This window comes from Oncorhynchus masou, chromosome 22, assembly GCF_036934945.1.
Source record: "Oncorhynchus masou masou isolate Uvic2021 chromosome 22, UVic_Omas_1.1, whole genome shotgun sequence".
NCBI classification, from domain to species: domain Eukaryota; kingdom Metazoa; phylum Chordata; class Actinopteri; order Salmoniformes; family Salmonidae; genus Oncorhynchus; species Oncorhynchus masou.
The window spans coordinates 56898003-56917794 of record NC_088233.1 but is presented as its reverse complement, the minus strand read 5'-3'; the positions used below and the strand labels follow the sequence as shown (position 1 = coordinate 56917794).

Here is a 19792-nt window from a genome sequence, read left to right as displayed (position 1 = left end):
ACACTTATGGTGGCGCTATTTCATTTTTGGAAGAAAAACGTTCCCGTTTTAAACAAGATATTTTGTCACAAAAAGATGCTCGACTATGCATATAATTGCTACTGTTCGAAAGAAAACACTCTGACGTGTCCAGAAATACAAATATCTTCTCTGTGCGTGCCCTTTAACGTGAGCTTCAGGCAAAACCAAGATGACTTGGCATCCAGGAAATGACAAGGATTTTTGAGGCTCTGTCTTTCATGATCTCCTTATATGGCTGTGAACGCAAGAGGAATGAGTCTGCCCTTTCTGTCGTTTCCCCAAGGTGTCTGCAGCATTGTGACGTATTTGTAGGCAGATCGTTGGAAGATTGACCATAAGAGACCACATTTACCACGTGTCCGCCCGGTGTCCTGCGCCGAAATTGGTGCGCAAAAGTCACCTGCCAGTATTTTTCCATGGGGCACAGAGAGAGAAGCAAGCTTCCATGAACTGCATGTCAATGAAGAGATATGTGAAAAAACACCTTGAGGATTGATTCCAAACAACGTTTGCCATGTTTCAGCGATATTATGTAGTTAATCCGGAAAAAGTTTCACGTTGTAGGTGACTGCATTTTCGGTTCGTTTCGGTAGCCAGGCGCAATGTAGAAAACGGAACGATTTCTCCTACACACAGACGCTTTCAGGAAACACTGCGCATTTGGTATGTGGCTGGGAGTCTCCTCATTGAAAACATCAGAAGCTCTTCAAAGGTAAATGATTTTATTTATTTGGTTATCTGGCTTTTGTGAAAATGTTGCGTGCTACATGCTACACAAAATGCTATGCTAGCTTTGCATACTCTTACACAAATTAGTCAATTTCTATGGTTCAAAAGCATATTTTGAAAATCTGAGATGACAGTGTTGTTAAGAAAAGGCTAAGCTTGAGAGCAAACGCATTATTTTAATTTTATTTGCGATTTTCAGAAATCGTTAACGTTGCGTTATGCTAATGAGCCTGAGGCTTAGTCACAATCCCGGATCCGGGATGGGGAGTTTCAAGAGGTTAACTGCCTGTTCAGGGGCAGAACGACAGATTTGTACCTCGTCAGCTTGGGGGTTTGAACTTGCAACCTTCCGGTTACTAGTCCAATGCTCTAACCACTAGGCTACCCTGCCGCCCCAGTGATGGTGATGGAGTCGTGCCTGACCGTGCAGTCATGAGTGAACAGGGAGTACAGGAAGAGGAAAGTAAAAAACAGAAAATATGCACACTCACCGGGTAAATGACCGATCTCCGCTGGTGCCAATACTTTTTGCTCAATTAAGTTGAGAATTTTGATAATGAAAAGACTCCAGTCTGTCTTCTCTTTACAGAAATATTCATTTGTTTTCCAAACTGTTTTTCCACTTCTGACTGTAGGCTATTCGATTTAAAACAATCCACAGCTTCTTTGATCCTCTGTGGTCAAATCATGCTTTCTGGTGTAGTAGCCTATTTTGAATGCTTTTATTTATTTCTGTATAGACAGGAGTACACTAATTAGGCTATACAATTTTGGCAATTTAATGCAATTTAATTTAGGGAAGCTTCCTAGCCTTATGGATGCTCCGCCTATGTATCTTTAAATTCCAGTAAGAATTACGCACGCCATTACATTCGAGCTGCATGTTCTGTTAAGATGAAATACCATAAACTAAATGTGATTTCTGTCATTCTGAGAACCGTAGATGGACGCCCTAATCAGGTCACAAAACCAATGCATATGGGTCTGGTAAATGTCTGAAATGTCATGTAAATAAAAGATGCTGCCGGTCAATTGTCCGGCGCCACTTTTTCCAAATGGAAACCCTGAGTAGCCATCAATATCATGGACATTAGGTGATCCGGGGAGGGTATAGAGATGTGTGTGTGTGTGTGTGTGTGTGTGTGTGTGTGTGTGTGTGTGTGTGTGTGTGTGTGTGTGTGTGTGTGTGTGTGTGTCTGAAGAGGATCACAAGGTGTAGTAAACACACTTTTGTTTTTTTGGTGGCGGTACAGTAATCATGTGCCTTTCCCTGGCCCAGGCAAAGGCCCCAGGGGGGGCAAAAAAAAAACATTTCACCCACACATAGACCGGCCTTTTGAAACAAGCACCCTGGAGTCTGGGGCGGGAACCCAGTACATGAATGAATAGATTAGAAATAAGACCCTGCAAAGACTGGGATTGATGCTCCACTTGAAGCATCAATTTAAATTCAGTGGAGTCATTGGACTGTCTGATGGTCGAAGCAGCAGTTGACTTGTGACCCACTTCATGGACCAAGACATTGTCATTGTGGCAAGAAACGTAAATGCCAACGAGACCCCAATAAAACGATAGTACATCTCTCAACTCTCTGTATCTACAGCTCTGGATGGTAAGAGTCGTTCCCTATACATGCTTGATGTCCTGTTTAAGTTGTGCGAACGTCGATGAACTGAGCTAGCATAGCAATAAAGCAAACACTCCCAGTAAGTTCCCCTTGAAAATATATCTGACCCTGAATCAATAGTTTGGGGAAGCCACTACCTACTCAGTTCTGTTCTTCTCATCTCATGCTTAGTCAATCAGCTCAGTACTGGGGTCAGAGGAACAACCTGAAGCCGATGGCTGCCATTCATTTCTTTAGGTTAGCACTCCATCTGGTGGCCAGGATGCAGACCAGCACTTGTTCACTCCACCTCATGGAAATGGACTGGTGTAAGAAATAGAGTGAAGACTCTTACACACCCGTCTAATGCTTTGAAATCTATGAGGGGACGGGGAACATGTACACTAAGTAAAAGGAGGGGAAAGGGAATTAGGTTCTGAGCTGGGGTCTGATTATCAACCCTTCTCCCCTCAGTGTGCCCTCATTCGTTTGGACACACATTTAATTTACAACTCACAGTGCTGTTACAGGTCATTAAAAAACAAACAGACTTACTCCATGGGGATTCTGAACTGCACTGTGTCCTGAGGCTGCTCCTTCCCTGGTCGGACCAGAGTCAGGGAGAATGGCGGCCGGAAGATCCTCAGTTGGGGGTTCCCGATCTGGTACAGCGGGTATCTGTATGGAAAACAGGAGACTGGGTTGAAGGAGAATCCAAGCACACTTTCCCAGACCCCTACTCATGGACTAAATATAGATAATCAATGGAAAGTGTTTTTAGTCCAAGAACAGTTTTAATAACCTGGTTCCAGGAAACTGGAGCCAAACAGTTTATAATCAATGCTTATTTTATTTTTTTGTGGCTATAGCAATGCTTTTGGCCAACACAGTCTTCTGAACATAACAGATTAACAGTGAGAGTAGAAAGTGAGCAGGTGCAGTCAGTACAATATAGGGAAGGAGACTAAAGTCATTGGACCCATGTCAATGGGGTGCATTTCAATAGTCCTGGTCCTCCACTCTTCTCCAGTCCTAGGTGCATGACAGGTGAAAATGTGTCAAGGAGTCTCTAGCTTTCAAGTTAAAGAAAGTCTGTTGAATCAATTTGCCAATATCAAATATCTTTTTATCACAAGTAATGTTAACTAGCCAACTGTCCCTTAGCCCCACTAACTAGATTTTCTTCTCCACAATGAATCTGGGTTTGCTGCTCGGAGCACATCTCTGAAGCCTCTGAGCATATATCAATCCTGCTATAGGACTCATTGCGGCTAGCCTAAAGATTACGACCTTACAGTCGACATAAATAAACGTTGTGCCATCTGCTGATGTAAGTAAAAAGGGCTTTATAAACACACTTGATTAATTGATTTTCCCTCATGCTATCAGCAGGTTACAGGAAGTTGAATTTAAGACTAACTTCACTAGGGGAGGGGGCACTATTTTCACTTCCGGATGAAAAGTGTGCCCAAAGTAAACTGTCTGCTACTCAGGCCCAGATGCTAGGATATTAATATAATTGGTAGATTTGGATAGAAAACACCAAAGTTTCCAAAACTGTTAAAATAATGTCTGAGTATTATACAGAACTGATTTTGCAGGCGAAAACCTGAGAAAAGTCCATCCAGGAAGTGAGATTTTTTATTGAATGCCATTACAGTATCCATTGACTATGGCTTCCACTAGATGTCAACAGTCTTTAGAAATTGTATTCTGAAAAATGAGGGAGTAAGACCACTCTGAATGAGTGGACACTGTCGTGTCCCATGCGCACGACCGAGAGCGCACCTTTCTTGGTTACCTTTTCTATTGAGGACGTTATTGTCCGGTTGAAATATTATCGATTATTTAGGCTAAAAACAACCTGAGGATTGATTATAAACATTGTTCGAAATGTTTCTACGAACTTTACAGATGCAGACGAAAAATCTAAATTGTCTGTTGTGACTGCGTTTGAGCCTGTGGATTACTGAACAAAACTGAGGTTTTTGGATATAAACAGGGACTTTATCGAACAAAACAAACATTTATTGAGTAAATGGGAGTCTTGTGAGTGCAACCATATGAGGATCTTCAAAGGTAAGTGATTCATTTTACTTCTATTTCTGACTTGTGTAACTCCTCTACTTGGCTGGTAACTGTTTGTAATGATTTGTCTGCTGGGCGCTGTTCTCACATAATCGCATGGTATGCTTTCGCCGTGAAGCCTTTTTGAAATCTGACACCGTGGTTGGATTAACAAGAAGTTAATCTTTAAACCGATTTACTTGCAAGTTTAATTAATTTTTATAATGAGTATTTCTGTTTTTTTAAATTTGGCGTTCTGCAACTTCACTGGATGTTGGGCAGGTGGGACGCTACAGTCCCACATACCCTAGTGAGGTTAAGACCTTTTATTGCACTCACAATAGCACCTTTGGCAGCGATTACAGCCTCAAGTTATTTGGCATGATGCTACATGCTTGGCACACCTGCATCTGGAGTTACAGGTGTGCCAAGCCCTTCTTCTCTGCAGACCCTCTCAAACAGAGGGGTTGGATGGGGGGGGGGGGTCACAGCACAGCTACTTTCAGGTCTCTCCTGAGATGTTCGATCTGGTTCAAGTCCAGGATCTGGCTGGGCCACTCAAGGACATTCAAAGACTTGTCCCAAAGCCACTCCTTGGCTGTGTGCTTAGGTGAACCTTCGCCCAGTCAGAGGTCAAGAGCTCTCTGGAGCAGGTTTTCATCAAGGATATCTCTGTACTTTAGTCAGTTCATCTTTCCCTTGCTCCCGACTCGTCTCCCAGTCCCTGCCGCTGAAAGACATCCCGATAGCATGATGCTGTTACCACCATGCCTTTTACTGAGATGTGTCGTCCGTCTGGCCACTCCACTATCAATGCCTGATTGGTGGAGTGCTGCAGAGATGGTTGTCCTTCTGGAAAGTTCTCCCAACTCCACAGAGGAACTCCGGAGCTCTGTCAGAGTGACCATCGGTTTCTGGGTCACCTCCTTGACCAAGGCCCTTCTCCCCGTTTGCTCAGTTTAGCCAGGTGGCCAGCTTTAGGAAGAGTCTTGGTCGTTCCAAATTTCTTCCATTTAAGAATGATGTAGGTCTCTGTGTTCTTGGGGACCTTCAATGATGCAGACATTTTTTTGTACCCTTCCCCAGATATGTGCCTTGTGGGACCTTATATAGACAGGTGTGTGTCTTTCCAAACCATGTCCAATCAAGTTGTAGAAAAAGCTTGGTTACATGTGTTCTGCGGTTGTGAGGCCGGTTGGACGTACTGCCAAATTCTCTAAAACAATGTTGGAGGTGGCTTATTGTAAAGAAATTAATGCAGTCAGCATTCCAATTACACACACCCTCAAAACCTGAGACATCTGTAGTGTTGTGTGAAAAAAGTGCACATTTTATTGTCCCCAACACAAGCTGCACCTGTGTAATGATCATGCGGTTTAATCATCTTACCGATATGCAACTAGGGTTGCAAAAGGTCGGAAACTTTCCATGGGAAGTTAAGCCTGGGAATTTGGGGAATTTCGCTTAAAATTCATCAAAAAAGATAGCTTATAACCCTATAACCCTAACCCTACACATAAGGCCATTCTAGGTCTTGGGGCATATTTTGGTTAAACAATTCCCAATTCAATGGAATTGCAACCCTCAGCATGCACAGTGGAATCTTCCATCGAATGTGCAGTGGACTCTTCCATCAAATGTACAGATGATTCTCAAGATCTTGCACACTAATGAGACGCTAGAGCCCACACTACTACACTGTCTGAGCCAAGGACTACATGCTTTCTGGTAAATTGTGATTACAATCAAATCAAATGTTATGTCACATGTGCCAAAGACATTACAGTGAAATGCTTACAAGCCCTTGACCAAAATGCAGTTAAGAAAAAAAACAAAAATACCAATACTAGTTGGGGTGAATATATTTTCTAGGACACGATTTTTTTTAACTAGTAAATATTAGCCTACAGAAAAGTGTGTTCAAATAATTTCTAACTTGTTATCTTCTTATGGCTGCAGGGACAGTATTGAGAAGCTTGGATGAAAGGTGCCCAGAGTAAACTGCCTGCTCTTCAGTCATAGTTGCTAATATATGCATATTATTATTAGTATTGGATAGAAAACGCTCTGAAGTTTCTAAAACTGTTTGAATTATGTCTGAGTATAACAGAACTCATATGGTAGGCAAAAACCTCCACTTCCTGTTTGGATTTTTTCTGAGTCTGGTAGATTTTCAAACAAGCTCCAATTGAAATTACAGTGAGATATGGATGCGTTTTCACTTCCTACAGCTTCCACTCGATGTCAACAGTCAATAGAACTTTGTTTGATGACTAATGTGAAGGGGGTCCGAAGGAGAAAGGAATGAGTAACCACTGCCATGAGGTGACCATGAGGTGACCATGAGGTGACCATGCGCGTTCACGTGAGAGGCAGCTCCATTCCATCGCTAATTTGAAGTCGATGTAATTCTCCAGTTGGAAAGTTATTCGAGATGTATGTTAACAACATTCTTAAGATTGATTCAATGCATCGTTTGACATGTTTCTCCTGACTGTTACGGAACTTTTGGACATTGTCATAGTGGACGCGCTTTGTGACTTTGGAATTGTTTACCAAACGCGCTAACTGGACATAAATAACGGACATTATTGAACAAATCAAGCATTTATTGTGGACCTAGGATTCCTAGGACCTCATTCTGATGAAGTTCATCAAAGGTAAGGAAACATTTATCATGTATTTTCTGGTTTCTGTTGACTCCAACATGGCGGCTAATTTTACTATTGTTCTGAGCGCCGTCTCAGATTACTGCATGGGTTTCTTTTTCCGTAAAGTTTTTTTTAAATCTGACACAGTGGTTGCATTAAGGAGAGGTATGTGTATAACTTATATTATCATCTACATTTATGATGAGTATTTCTGTTGAATGATGTGGCTATGCAAAAATCACTGGATGTTTTTGGAACTAGTGAATGTAACGCGCCAATGTAAACTCAGATTTTCTGATATAAATATGAACTTTATCAAACAAAACATGCATGTATTGTGTAACATGAAGTCCTATGAGTGTCATCTGATGAAGATTATCAAAAAGGTTAGTGATTCATTTTCTCTCTATTTGTGTTTTTTCTCTCTCTTTGGCTGGTAAAATTGGCTGTGTATTTTAGTGAGTTGTTGGTGAGCTAACAATTGTTTGTGGTGCTTTCCCCGTAAATCCTATTTGAAATCGGACACTGTGGTGGGATTAACAACAAGACTACCTTGAGAACTATATAAATTACATGTATGTTTGAGGAATTTTAATTATGAGATTTCTGTTCTTTTGAATATGGCGCCCTGTACCATCACTGGTTGTTGTTATATTGCTCCTGGTAACGGGATCTCAGCCATTACAAGTTAACAATTTCTGTAAGTTGGGTTTTAGCTTGAGCCTACTATCTGAGGAGTGTTCATTCACCTGTTTCCATACATGTTTCATTTTTAAACAACTCCTTTGTGAGATAAATGTTTTATCTAACTACTTAACGATTTATCTGCACATGGAATTGTATTTGGGTTTATTTTAACTAATAAAAAAAAATCTTCACAGGAAAATGCCACGAGCACTATTTGATGTGTGGAGACATTTCACTGCAGCTAATGTAGAAGGAAATACTGTGCCAAATCATATGTGAAGAATGCAACAAAGATGCAGAATCTTCTGGCCAAGTGCATAAAGTCACCTCAGCGCTCACAACAAGCAACCTCTGACGAAAGTCCCTCTACTTCTATTTGAGGTGAAAATGATGAATCTGACACCTTATCGATAGCGACAGCTCATGGTCCTACTAGAATCAGACATTTTTTGTACTCAATGGAGGAACGTAGTCAGAGAAATGCTGATGAATGTTTGCTCGAGCTGTGTATGCAACTGTTTTACCTCTGATGCTCACAGGCAATGTGTATTGGAAGAGATTTCTGAATGTTCTTCACCCAGCATACACCCCTCCAACCAGACATGCATTATCTACTAATTTGCTGGATGCAGAGTTCAAGTAAAATCATAGAGAAAGCAGACTGTATTGCAATCATCTCTGATGAGTGGTCAAATGTTTGTGGTCAAGGAAAAATTAACTACATCAACTACACCCCTCATCCAGTATTCTACAAGAGCACAGACAAGGGACAACAGACACACCGGTCTCTACATTGCAGATGAGCTGAAGGCAGTCATCAATGACCTTGGACCACAGAAGGTACTTGCAATGGTGACAGAATATGATGCAAACATGAAGGCTGCTTGGTCTAAAGTTGAGTCCTACCCTTACATCACATCCATTGGCTGTGCTGCTCATGCATTGAATTTGCTCCTCAAGGACGTTATGGCACTGAAAACAATGGATACACAGAGCCAAGGAAATTGTTAGATATTTGAAGGGTCATCATATAGCAGAAAAGTGAGAAGAACAAGACCACGACATTGAAGCTGCACAGCAACACCCATTGAGGTGGTGTTGTCATCATGTTTGACAGTCTCCTGGAGGGGAAGGAGTCTCTCCAAGAAATGGCCATATCAGTCTGCCAATATGGACAGCCCCATCAAGAGGATCCTCCTGGATGATGTATTTTGGGAGAGAGTGGTAGGCAGCCTGAAACCTATAGCAGTAGCCATTGCACGGATTGAGGGAGACAATGCCATCCTGTCTGATGTTAAGACTTTGCTTGCAGATGTAAGAGAAGATATCCGTACTGTCCTACCCACTTCACTGTTGCTCCAAGCAGAGTTCTGCAAAACTGCAGTTCTGAAATAAATCAAAAAGCATGAAGACTTCTGCCTGAAGCCCATAAACTCCGCAGCGTACATATTGGACCCCAAGTATGCTGGCAAGAGCATCCTGTCAGGTGCAGAGCTCAACAAGGCCTATGGTGTCATCACTACTGTGTCTCACCACCTTGGGCCTGGATGAGGGCAAGGTTGTTGGCAGTCTGGGAAAGTACACTTCCATGTAAGGGCTTTGGGATGGAGATGCAATATGGCAGTCGTGCCAACATATCTCATCAGCCACCTGGTGAAGGGACTTTATGGATCTGAAGCTCTTTACCCTGTTGCCTACATCATCCTCCAAATCCCAACAACATCAGTCGCCTCAAAGCGCAACTGGTCCTTGTTTGGGAACACACACCAAAGAATGCAACAGGTTGATCAATACAAGGATTGAAAAATTGGTGGCCATCCGGGCAAATTTGAGGCTTTTTGAGCCAGACAACGAGCCATCGTTGACAGTGACAGTGAAGAGGCCTGAGAGTCAGATGTTCAAGGGGTGGACATTGAGGAGATCCAGGGAGAAGACATGGAAGCCTGAGAGGAAGACAACCAAAGCTTCAGTTTCTAGGCTATCATTTTATGTATGTTGAAAATATTTTTGGGAGATGTGATGGATCATTGGGGATCATTCAATACTGTTGTTGTTCAGTGAATTCATCCCACGTGAAGAATTCGTAACTAAATAGTTTAAAATTTGCAACCAATGACAATAGTGAGGGGTGTGTCAACGATTTAAGTTAATTAAAATGAATTAGTTAAACTGTTAAAAAAATAGTATATGGCATATTAAATATATTAGGCTATTGTTATCATATAGAAACATCATGGACTATTGTACATCATATTAGCATCAATCAACATACATTATTGTTTCATTCAATTTCACATAATAATTTCGTATTTCATTTCATATGTGTTACATGTAATCTTTTGGTTCAACCTTAATGTATAATGAGCATCGTCAACAGGGGGAACATATTAGGTGTACGCTAATAAGCTGTAGAAAGAATATATACATTTATAAGACTTGTTCATAAAATAAATAAATTGTTCATAAGGGCCTGAGACCAAAGTCAATATTCAGACCACTAGGGGTCAATGTTTTTAGACAGGATATCCAGTAAGCCTCCCTTTGTAGTGGTAGGATCTCAAATGTCACCTCTCCTTGGTAGAGCAACATGCTCAATGCCTGTGTATTTGAGAGAGAAGTTGGAATGGTTAAATTCTGGAATGGTTAAATCTCCTTCCTCAAATACACTGCTCCAAAAAATAAAAGGGAACACTTAAACAACACAATGTAACTCCAAGTCAATCACACTTCTGTGAAATCAAACTGTCCACTTAGGAAGCAACACTGACATGACAGAGTCTGGAGATGCCGTGGAGAACGTTCTGCTGCCTGCAACATCCTCCAGCATGACCGGTTAGGCGGTGGGTCAGTCATGGTGTGGAGTGGCATTTCTTTGGGGGGCCGCACTGCCAGAGGTAGAGGTTGCCTGACTGCCATTAGGTACCGAGATGAGATCCTCAGACCCCTTGTGAAGCCATATGCTGGTGCGGTTGGCCCTGGGTTCCCCCTAATGCAAGACAATGCTAGACCTCATGTGGCTGGAGTGTGTCAGCAGTTCCTGCAAGAGGAAGGTATTGATGCTATGGACTGGCCCGCCCATTCCCCAGACCTGAATCCAATTGAGCACATCTGGGACATCATGTCTCGCTCCATCCACCAATGCCACGTTGCACCACAGACTTCCCAGGTGTTGGCGGGTGCTTTAGTCCAGGTCTGGGAGGAGATCCCTAAGGAGACCATCCGCCACCTCATCAGGAGCATGCCCAGGCGTTGTAGGGGGGTCATACAGGCACGTGGAGGCCACACACACTACTTAGCCTCATTTTGACTTGTTTTAAGGACATTACATCAAAGTTGGATCAGCCTGTAGTGTGGTTTTCCACTTTAATTTTGAGTGTGACTCCAAATCCAGACCTCCATGGGTTGATAAATGTGATTTCCATTGATAATTTGTGTGTGATTTTGTTGTCACCACATTCAACTACGTAAAGAAAAAAGTGCCATGTACGAACAGTTTCACTAATTCATTTTTATTAACTTAAATCATTACGACACACCCCTCACTATTGTCATTGGTTGCGCTATTTGTCTACATTACCCTGAGAAAGGCACAGTGATGCCGAAAAGTTGGTAAATACCAATTCAATTGCTGGGAGTTTATACATGGTGTGTGCGACTTTCTTTAATTTGATAGTTTAAAGTCCATATGATATGGTAGAAAACAAAGAAACGTCCCTTTTTCAGGACCTTTTTCACAGATCTTCATTATAAAGGGTTTAAACACCGTTTCCCATGCTTGCTCAGTGAACCATAAACAATTAATGAACATGCACATGTGGAACGGTCGTTAAGACTAACAGCTTACAGACGGCAGGCAATTAAGGTCACAGTTATGAAAAGTTAGGACACTAAAGAGGCCTTTCTACTGACTCTGAAAAACACCAAAAGAAAGATGCCCAGGGTCCTTGCTCATCTGCGTGAACGTGCCTTGGGCATGCTGCAAGAAGGCATGAGGATTGCAGATGTGACCAGGGCAATACATAGCAATAATCGTACTGTGAGACCTCGAAGACAGCGATACATGGAGACAGGACGGACAGCTGATCGTCCTCACAGTGGCAGACCAAGTGTAACAACACCTGCACAGGATCAGTACATCCGAACATCACACCCGCGGGACAGGTACAGGATGGCAACAACAACTGCCCGAGTTACACCAGGTAAGCACAATCCCTCCATCAGTGCTCAGACTGTCCGCAATAGGCTGAGTGAGGCTGGACTGAGGGCTTGTAGGTCTGTTGTAAAGGCATGTCCTCACCAGACATCACTGGCAACAACATCGCCTATGGGCACAAACCCATAGTCGCTGTACCAGACAGGACTGGCAAAAAGTGCTCTTCACTGACGAGTCGCGGTTGTCTCACCATGGGTGAATAGCGTTTATCGTCAAAGGAATGAGCGTTACACCGAGGCCTGTAGTCTGGAGCGGGATTGATTTGGAGGTGGAGGGTCAGTCATGGTCTGTGGCGGTGTGTCATAGCATCATCGGACTGAGCTTGTTGTCATTGCCGGCAATCTCAACGCTGTGCGTTACAGGGAAGACATCCTCCTCCCTCATGTTGTACCCTTCCTGCAAGTTCATTCTGACATAACCCTCCAATATGACAACACCACCAGCCATACTGCTCGTTCTGTGCGGGATTTCCTGCAAGACAGGAATGTCAGTGTTCTGTCATGGCCAGTAAAGAGCCCGGATCTCAATCCCATTGAGCACGTCTGGGACCTGTTGGATTGGAGAGTGAGGGCTTGGGCCATTCCCCCCCAGAAATGTCCGGGAACTTGCCTTGGTGTAACATCTCACTGCAGTACATAATGCAGCTGGTGGACACACAAGATACTGACTGTTACATTACATTTTGACTCCACCCCCTTTGTTCAGGGACACATTATTCCATTTCTGTTAGTCACATGTCTGTGGAACTAGTTCAGTTTATGTCTCAGTTGTTGAATCTTGTTATGTCACACAAATATTTACACGTTAAGTTTGCTAAAAATAAACACAGTTGACGGTGAGAGAACGTTTATTTTTTTGATGAGTTTATATCCAATGCAATAAACGTCACATTTAAATGGTATTAATATTAATTCCCATATATTCCCGTGGAAAGTTTCTACCTCTGAATATTTCCCAAAATGTGCAACCCTATATGCCACACCTGTCAGGTGGATGGATTACCTTGGAAAAGGAGAAATGCTCACCATTAGGGATATAAACCAATTTGTGCACAACATTTGAGAGACGTACAGTTTTTGTACATATGGAAAAATGTGGGGATCTTTTATTTCAGCTCATGAAACCAACACTTTACTTGCGTTTATATTTTTGTTCAGTATAGCTAACTATCCATTTAATTTGCGCTCACATTCAAAACAATTCCAACAGCAGAATTATAGTCAGTGTACAAAACATTAGGAAAACATTCCTAATATCGAATTGCAGTCCCTTTTGCCCTCAAAACAGCCTCAATTTGTCGAGGCATGAACTCTACAAGGTGTCGAAAGCGTTCCACAGGGATGTTGGCCCATGTTGACTCAAATTCTTTCCACAGTTGTGTCAAGTTGGCTGGATGTCCTTTGGGTGGTGGACCATTCTTGATACACATGGGAAACAGTTTATCGTTGCAGTTCTTGACACACTCTAACCGGTGCACCTGGCACTTAATACCACACCCAGTTCAAAAGGCACTCTTTTGTCTTGCCCATTCACCCTTTGAATGGCACACATACACAATCCATGTCTCAATTGTCTCAAGGCTTAACAATCCTTCTTTAACCCGTCTCTCCCTATTCATCTACGCTGATTGAAGTGGATTTAACAAGTGAGATCAATAAGGGATCATATCTTTCACCTGGTCAGTCTGTCATGGAAATAGCAGGTGTTCCTTATGTTTTAAATACTCAGGGTATCTGAGAAATACCTATAGTATTACAAATGTAGCTGCACACAATAACAAAGTCAATATCCGCATGTGAAGTAGATGGTTAGAATAAAATCACCTAAACAAACTGCACTATCAATTTAGGAGTCTACAATCTCACCATGTTGAACCTGCAGATCGATGTGCCTCGCAGAGTGGAGTCTGACATTCGCAACGGCACCATGTAATGCACCCTGGACTGAAGAGGCAGACACAAAGAAGAAATGTGGTGGGCCCTCTTAAATTACACATTTCTAAAGGTAGGAATATCACAAAAATATGATCAACGGTTTATCTGAGAGAAGAAAAGCTCTCGCATAAGGACATCGGCAGTATTGAAATCTGACATGTATGAAAGACATTTTCGCAATCTCCTCGAGCGTGGTTGATGACAAGCTATATTGAATACATTTTGTTGATCAAAGGGTCGTGAAACGATCATATAGACGTAAAGGGGAACCAATAGTATTGATTCAGGTAGGAAAAATAATAATAAAAATAATAATTTGGAGTTGCGAGGTTTTCATCCAACAGCGACAGTATAAATATATAAATCTATGTAATTGAAGTGATTTTGTAAAATGTAAGTTACTTTCTTCAGAAATTACTTGAGTAAGAATACAGCCCACGGTAGCACATTTAAACCCACCTATGGGGAGTGGGAGTGAGTCAGACACGAAACAGGGAAAGGGAATATACTTTCATTGCAGTGTCGTGTCTTTGGCTATGCCAGATTAAGTGATATGACATGTTATTCTATAAAATAATTTCTCCATAATTAATATTACCTGATTGAGCTAATCATGTAAATGTAATTAACTAGAGAGTCGGGGAACACCAAATAATATTTATAGAGCTGTTATCTTATGAAAAAAAAACATTAAAGACCTAGTAATATTTTACATCAATAGCAGTCAATATTAATCGTCATCTTAATTCAGTCTCATCTGAAAGTTGTAAATCTCCACGAGCCCTGGCTAACAATTTGAATCAGCAATACAAAATTGGGTTTAATTATTTATTTACTAAATACCCAACTAATCACACAAAATTACACATACACAATTAAATTGATTACAAATTACATCATAAAGGAAAACGTACCTAGCGGGTGGAACAGATATGACAGCTGGTTACACAAAAGAAAAGGGGCGGGATTGAGTGAAAGAGCGGGAAGACTGAGGAACAAAGGACGAAGCTGTGCTATCGTAAATACAGTATCTTATACATTCTAAATTACCGCCCATTTGGAAAAGGAAAATGCAATAAATATTTACTCTGAGCTGCACTTCGGTAGGTTAGTGGTAGATGGAAGGCCGTGTTGCCCAACCGAGTCCTTTGTCCCTTGAAGAATATCTCTGCTGGTAAATTGAATACGTTGTAGTAACGTCGTTGTATGGTAGATGGGATACTCTGTCTGTTCCTTCCTAACCCTCATTTGCAGCGGCTGTTGCTAACTCAACGGCTTGGAGGTATCACTTCTGTAGTGAACAAGAGTTCAAAGTTCATACCATTCGCAACCAAAGCTCACACTGATGTTGGCTTCGTTCTGTAGTTATTATCTGAACCATTCTGACATCGGACCGTCGTCCTAACAGGATGTTATATTGTCGTCAAGGGCTCTGCTCAATCTTATGAAAGCCCAAATCTCACATTTTAGAAGCTAAAAATCACATTTCATCCCATCACGAAAAATTTCATATTCAAACATTTAAATTGAACAACAACTCCATGTGAATCCGATAACTCTGATGTCTAGACTTTCCACTGTTATCATTGATGAGAACGTCTCAGATGACAACCGAACTGACATCATATTCATTAAGTACCACCGCATACGTTCAGTTGGTTGGATTACCAGAAAAAAAAGTTAATTCCCCCCCCCACCCTCTGATGTTCCCAGAATCTCTATGTTAACCAGGGGATTGCAAATGTAACATCAGTAGGGTAGAGAGAGGAAAGGGGGGGGGGGGTATTTATGACTGTCATAAACCTACCCCCAGGCCAACGTCATGACAGCAGTAAGCAGGTTAATGCACATTACTGTTAACCAAATAATGGTTTTTGGAACAAAAACATCTGTGTACCCTAATCACCAAAATGATCGACATTAGCAAAATTGCTTCGGTATGAGGGCAATGTCGGTAATTTTCAGTATCATCCCAGCTATAGTTAAATGTTGTCTATCAAATTGTATAGGCTTATTAGCCTACTTTACGATCCTCTATCGTCAACGGCCTGACTCGCAGAGAAGTTAGTTATTGAAGTTGTTGGATCCCATTCTACATCCTGATATTACCAGGTTCTGACTACTGGATATTAAGCAAGAAGATTAACAAAACCAAAGCATGGGTTGTGGTCCTACCTGAACCATGGACTTCTTACATGGTAATTTGGGTGAACTATGAATGTTTGTTTACATCCCCATTAGTGAGAATTTCTCCTTTGCCAAGATAATCCATCCACCTGACAGGTGTGACAAATCAAGAATCTGATTAAACAGCATGATCATTACACAACTGCATCTTGTGCTGGGGACAAAAGGTTTACTCTAAAATGTGAACTTTTGTCACAACGCCACAGATGTTTCAAGCGTGCAATTGGCAGATGAGAGAGGGAGAAGAGAGAAAATCTCCATTTAGGAGAAATGAGTAGACCTGTACCACCAACGCGGCGACCAAATGCTCTTGGACAAGGAGAGAAAACATGGTCAGATGAAGAAAGAGCAGCTGGACTAGCAGTGTTCTCTGGGGTGATCCATGTCTCCATCAGGGTCAAAAAGTTAGGCTGAGATGAACTCAGCGTTCTTGACCACAGATAGCATTTGGAACTGCCTGCCAGAGACCCGGAAATCCTTTGTATTCCCGAAAGTATTCAGACCCCTTGACTTTATCCACTTCGTTACATTACAGCCTTATTCTAAAACCGATTTAAACATGTTTTTTTAATCATTAATCAATACACAATAGCCCATAATGACAACAAGAAAAATAGGTTTAGAAATGTTAAAAAATGTATTAAAAAATACATTTTAAAGACCCTTTCCTCAGCTCTTTGTTCAATCACCTTTGGCAGCAATTAAGCCCAGAGTCTTCTTAGGTATGACGCTACAAGCTTGGCACACTTGTATTTAGGGGGTTTCTCCCATTCTTTCTCCCAGATCCTCTCAACGTCCAAAGCCCTATACTACAAAATCAGGTTTAAGGAGTTGGCGAGGTAACTTCGGTCAACTCTGGGTACAACTTCATCTGGAAACCAGACGTTGAGTAGCATTTCAGGCAGATTTTTATCTTGTGCGCATGCTTTAATTGAGAGAAATCTGAACATACTACTAGAGCTTTGAAAAGTTGATGTAATTACACTTTCCTGTGGATATATACTCACATTCCTACCTGCAAAAGTACCAACCGCACGAACAACCGGAAAAGTACATTCAAATATATTTGTATCACCTTTCCTGATTGAAATGCTAATTTCTGCCCAACATTGAATTCAACGCAATGTTTCCAGGCAAGGTTCAACTCAGGATAACTGGTACAATGAAAGTGGCTCACCATTTAGCTAGGTATATTTCTATGGCAACGAATCCTTCAGAACTAACCTAATCTGAATTAAGTCCACAGAATTATACCTAGGAGGAGAGCGGCTTCTATGCAGGGACTTTGAATGTCGTTTGAGTTAGATAGCTAACAAGCTTGTGTGTGCAAAGCGGCATCATCATTACCTTTTTGTAGTTAATAAACTTAAAACGTGAAAATGTGATAAATAGACCAATCATTCTTCACACAATGAGTGCTTATTTTGTCACAATAAGAAATTAGGCAAGCTATTACAATTTTACAACCAGAAAATGGCGGAGCTATTTCTGCATATTAAAACTTCAAGTAGCATTGAACAAGTTAAACTTTCTTCTCTAGCTAATTAAACATCTCTCTCCTTATCTTCTGAATAATGCTTGTAACGTTCAGTACAGTAGCCAAGTGTTGCACGATATACCGGTAAAATCATGGTACCATAACGTCATGAAACTTCTGATAACATTTTAGAATACCTTAGTACCGTTTCGTATGATACTAACAACTTTTTCAGCCCTATCGATCCAAAAGAACCTGTGGGAGCCTGTTAAAAATGTTTATAAAGTCAGCTTTGTATTTAAAAAAAAAATCTGTTTAATTTAAGCAACAGCCACTAGTCTCTTGTATGCGCAGGTCCAATACCCACTTCACTTTCAGGCACATATCACGTGGCAGCTGTAATTAGCCAGCCACATCCCCTACCAGCCCCACTCATCTGCTTCTATTCCTGAGAAATGTTTATACATTGTATCATTTCATTGCCTGTTTTAACTATGAGCACAGACCAGTCTGAGTAAACTTTGCAAGTTCACTGTCATGCAGTCAACACCACTTTGTGACAGGCATGCCTGCAGCTTTATAGCAAGGGAAACAGCTTGTCTCTAGCCAAAACAGTTGTTTTTTTAAATGACCCATATTACTGGAGAAGCCTGTTTTTCTTTCTATGTTGATTCCCACGCATTTCATATCATTTCACAAACCATGTCGCGGGCAGTTTTAAACTAATCCCAGGTCACCAATTATTAGTCTGAAAACTAACAACGTTGTTCAGTCATTTTACCCACAGTTGAAGAAGTCGGAAGTTTACATACACCTTAGTCAAATACATTTAAAAACTTTAGTTTTTCACAATTCCTGACATTTAGTCCTAGTAAACATTCCCTGTCTTAGGTCAGTTAGACTCACCACTTTATTTTAAGAATGTGAAATGTCAGAATAATAGTAGAGAAAATGATTTATTTCAGTTATTTCTTTCCATCACATTTCCAGTGGGTCAGAAGTTTACATACACTCAATTAGAATTTGGTAGCATTGCCTTTAAATTGTTCAACTTTGGTCAAACGTCATTTTGGGTAGCCTTCCACAAGCTTCCCACAATAAGTTGGGTGAATTTTGGCCTATTCCTCCTGACAGAGCTGGTGTAACAGAGTCAGGATTGTAAGGCCTCCTTGCTCGCACACACGCTATTTCAGTTCTGCCGACATATTTTCTAGAGGATTGAGGTCAGGGCTTTGGAATGGCCACTCCAATACCTTGACTTTGTTGTCCTTAGGCCATTTTGCAACAGCTTTGGAAGACCCATTTGCGACCAAGCTTTAACTTCCTGACTGATGTCTTGAGATGTTGCTTCAATAAACCCACATCATTTTCCTCCCTTATGAATCCATCAATTTTGTGAAGTGCACCAGTCCCTCCGGCAACAAAGCACCCACACAACATATAAAAAAACAAACTTAAAATAATCACTAGTTAAACTAGCAATATCATCAACCATGTGTAGTTAACTAGCTTCAATCATTGCAAAGAGCTGCTGGCAAACGCAGGACAGTGCTGCTCGAATGAATGCTTACGAGCCTGCTGCTGCCTACCACAGCTCAGTCAGTCAAATCATAGACGTAATTATAATATAATAAACACACAGAAATACAAACCTTAGGGCATTAATATGGTCAAACCTGTAAACTATCATTTTGTAAACAAAATGTTTATTCTTTCAGTGAAATACGGAACCGCTACGTATTTTATCGAATGGCTGTTAACCCTAAGTCAAAATATTGCTGTTACATTGCACAAGCTTCAATGTTGTCATAATTACGTAAAATTCTGGCAAATTAATTATGGTCATTGTTAGGAAGAAATAGTCTTCACACAGTTCGCAACAAGCCAGGCGGCCCAAACTGCTGCATATATCGTGACTCTGCTTGCACTGAACGCAAGAATAGTGACAATTTTCCTCGTTAAAATTGCCTGCTAACATGAATTTCTTTTAACTAAATATGCAGGTTTAAAAAATATACACAGCGAATGTGCTTTTGTTAAATCGTCACCCGTTTGGCGAACTTGAAGTAGGCTGTGATTTGAGGATAAATGAACAGGCACCGCATTGATTGTATGCAACGCAGGACAAGCTAGTTAAACTAGTAATATCATCAACCATGTGTAGTTAACTAGTGATTATGTTAAGATTTATTGTTTTTTATAAGTTCAATGCTAGCTAGC

At 41.2% G+C, this 19792-nt stretch overlaps 1 protein-coding gene across 1 annotated transcript in view; it reads right to left on the bottom strand.

Annotated features, from left to right (window-relative positions):
• Positions 1-19792, bottom strand: part of mrpl23 (mitochondrial ribosomal protein L23) — a 125714-nt gene that overhangs the window by 84651 nt on the left and 21271 nt on the right. The window contains exon 2 of the mRNA XM_064930627.1: positions 2912-3034. Within this exon, the coding sequence (XP_064786699.1) occupies positions 2912-3034 (123 nt within the window). The remainder of the gene's footprint in view (positions 1-2911; positions 3035-19792) is intronic.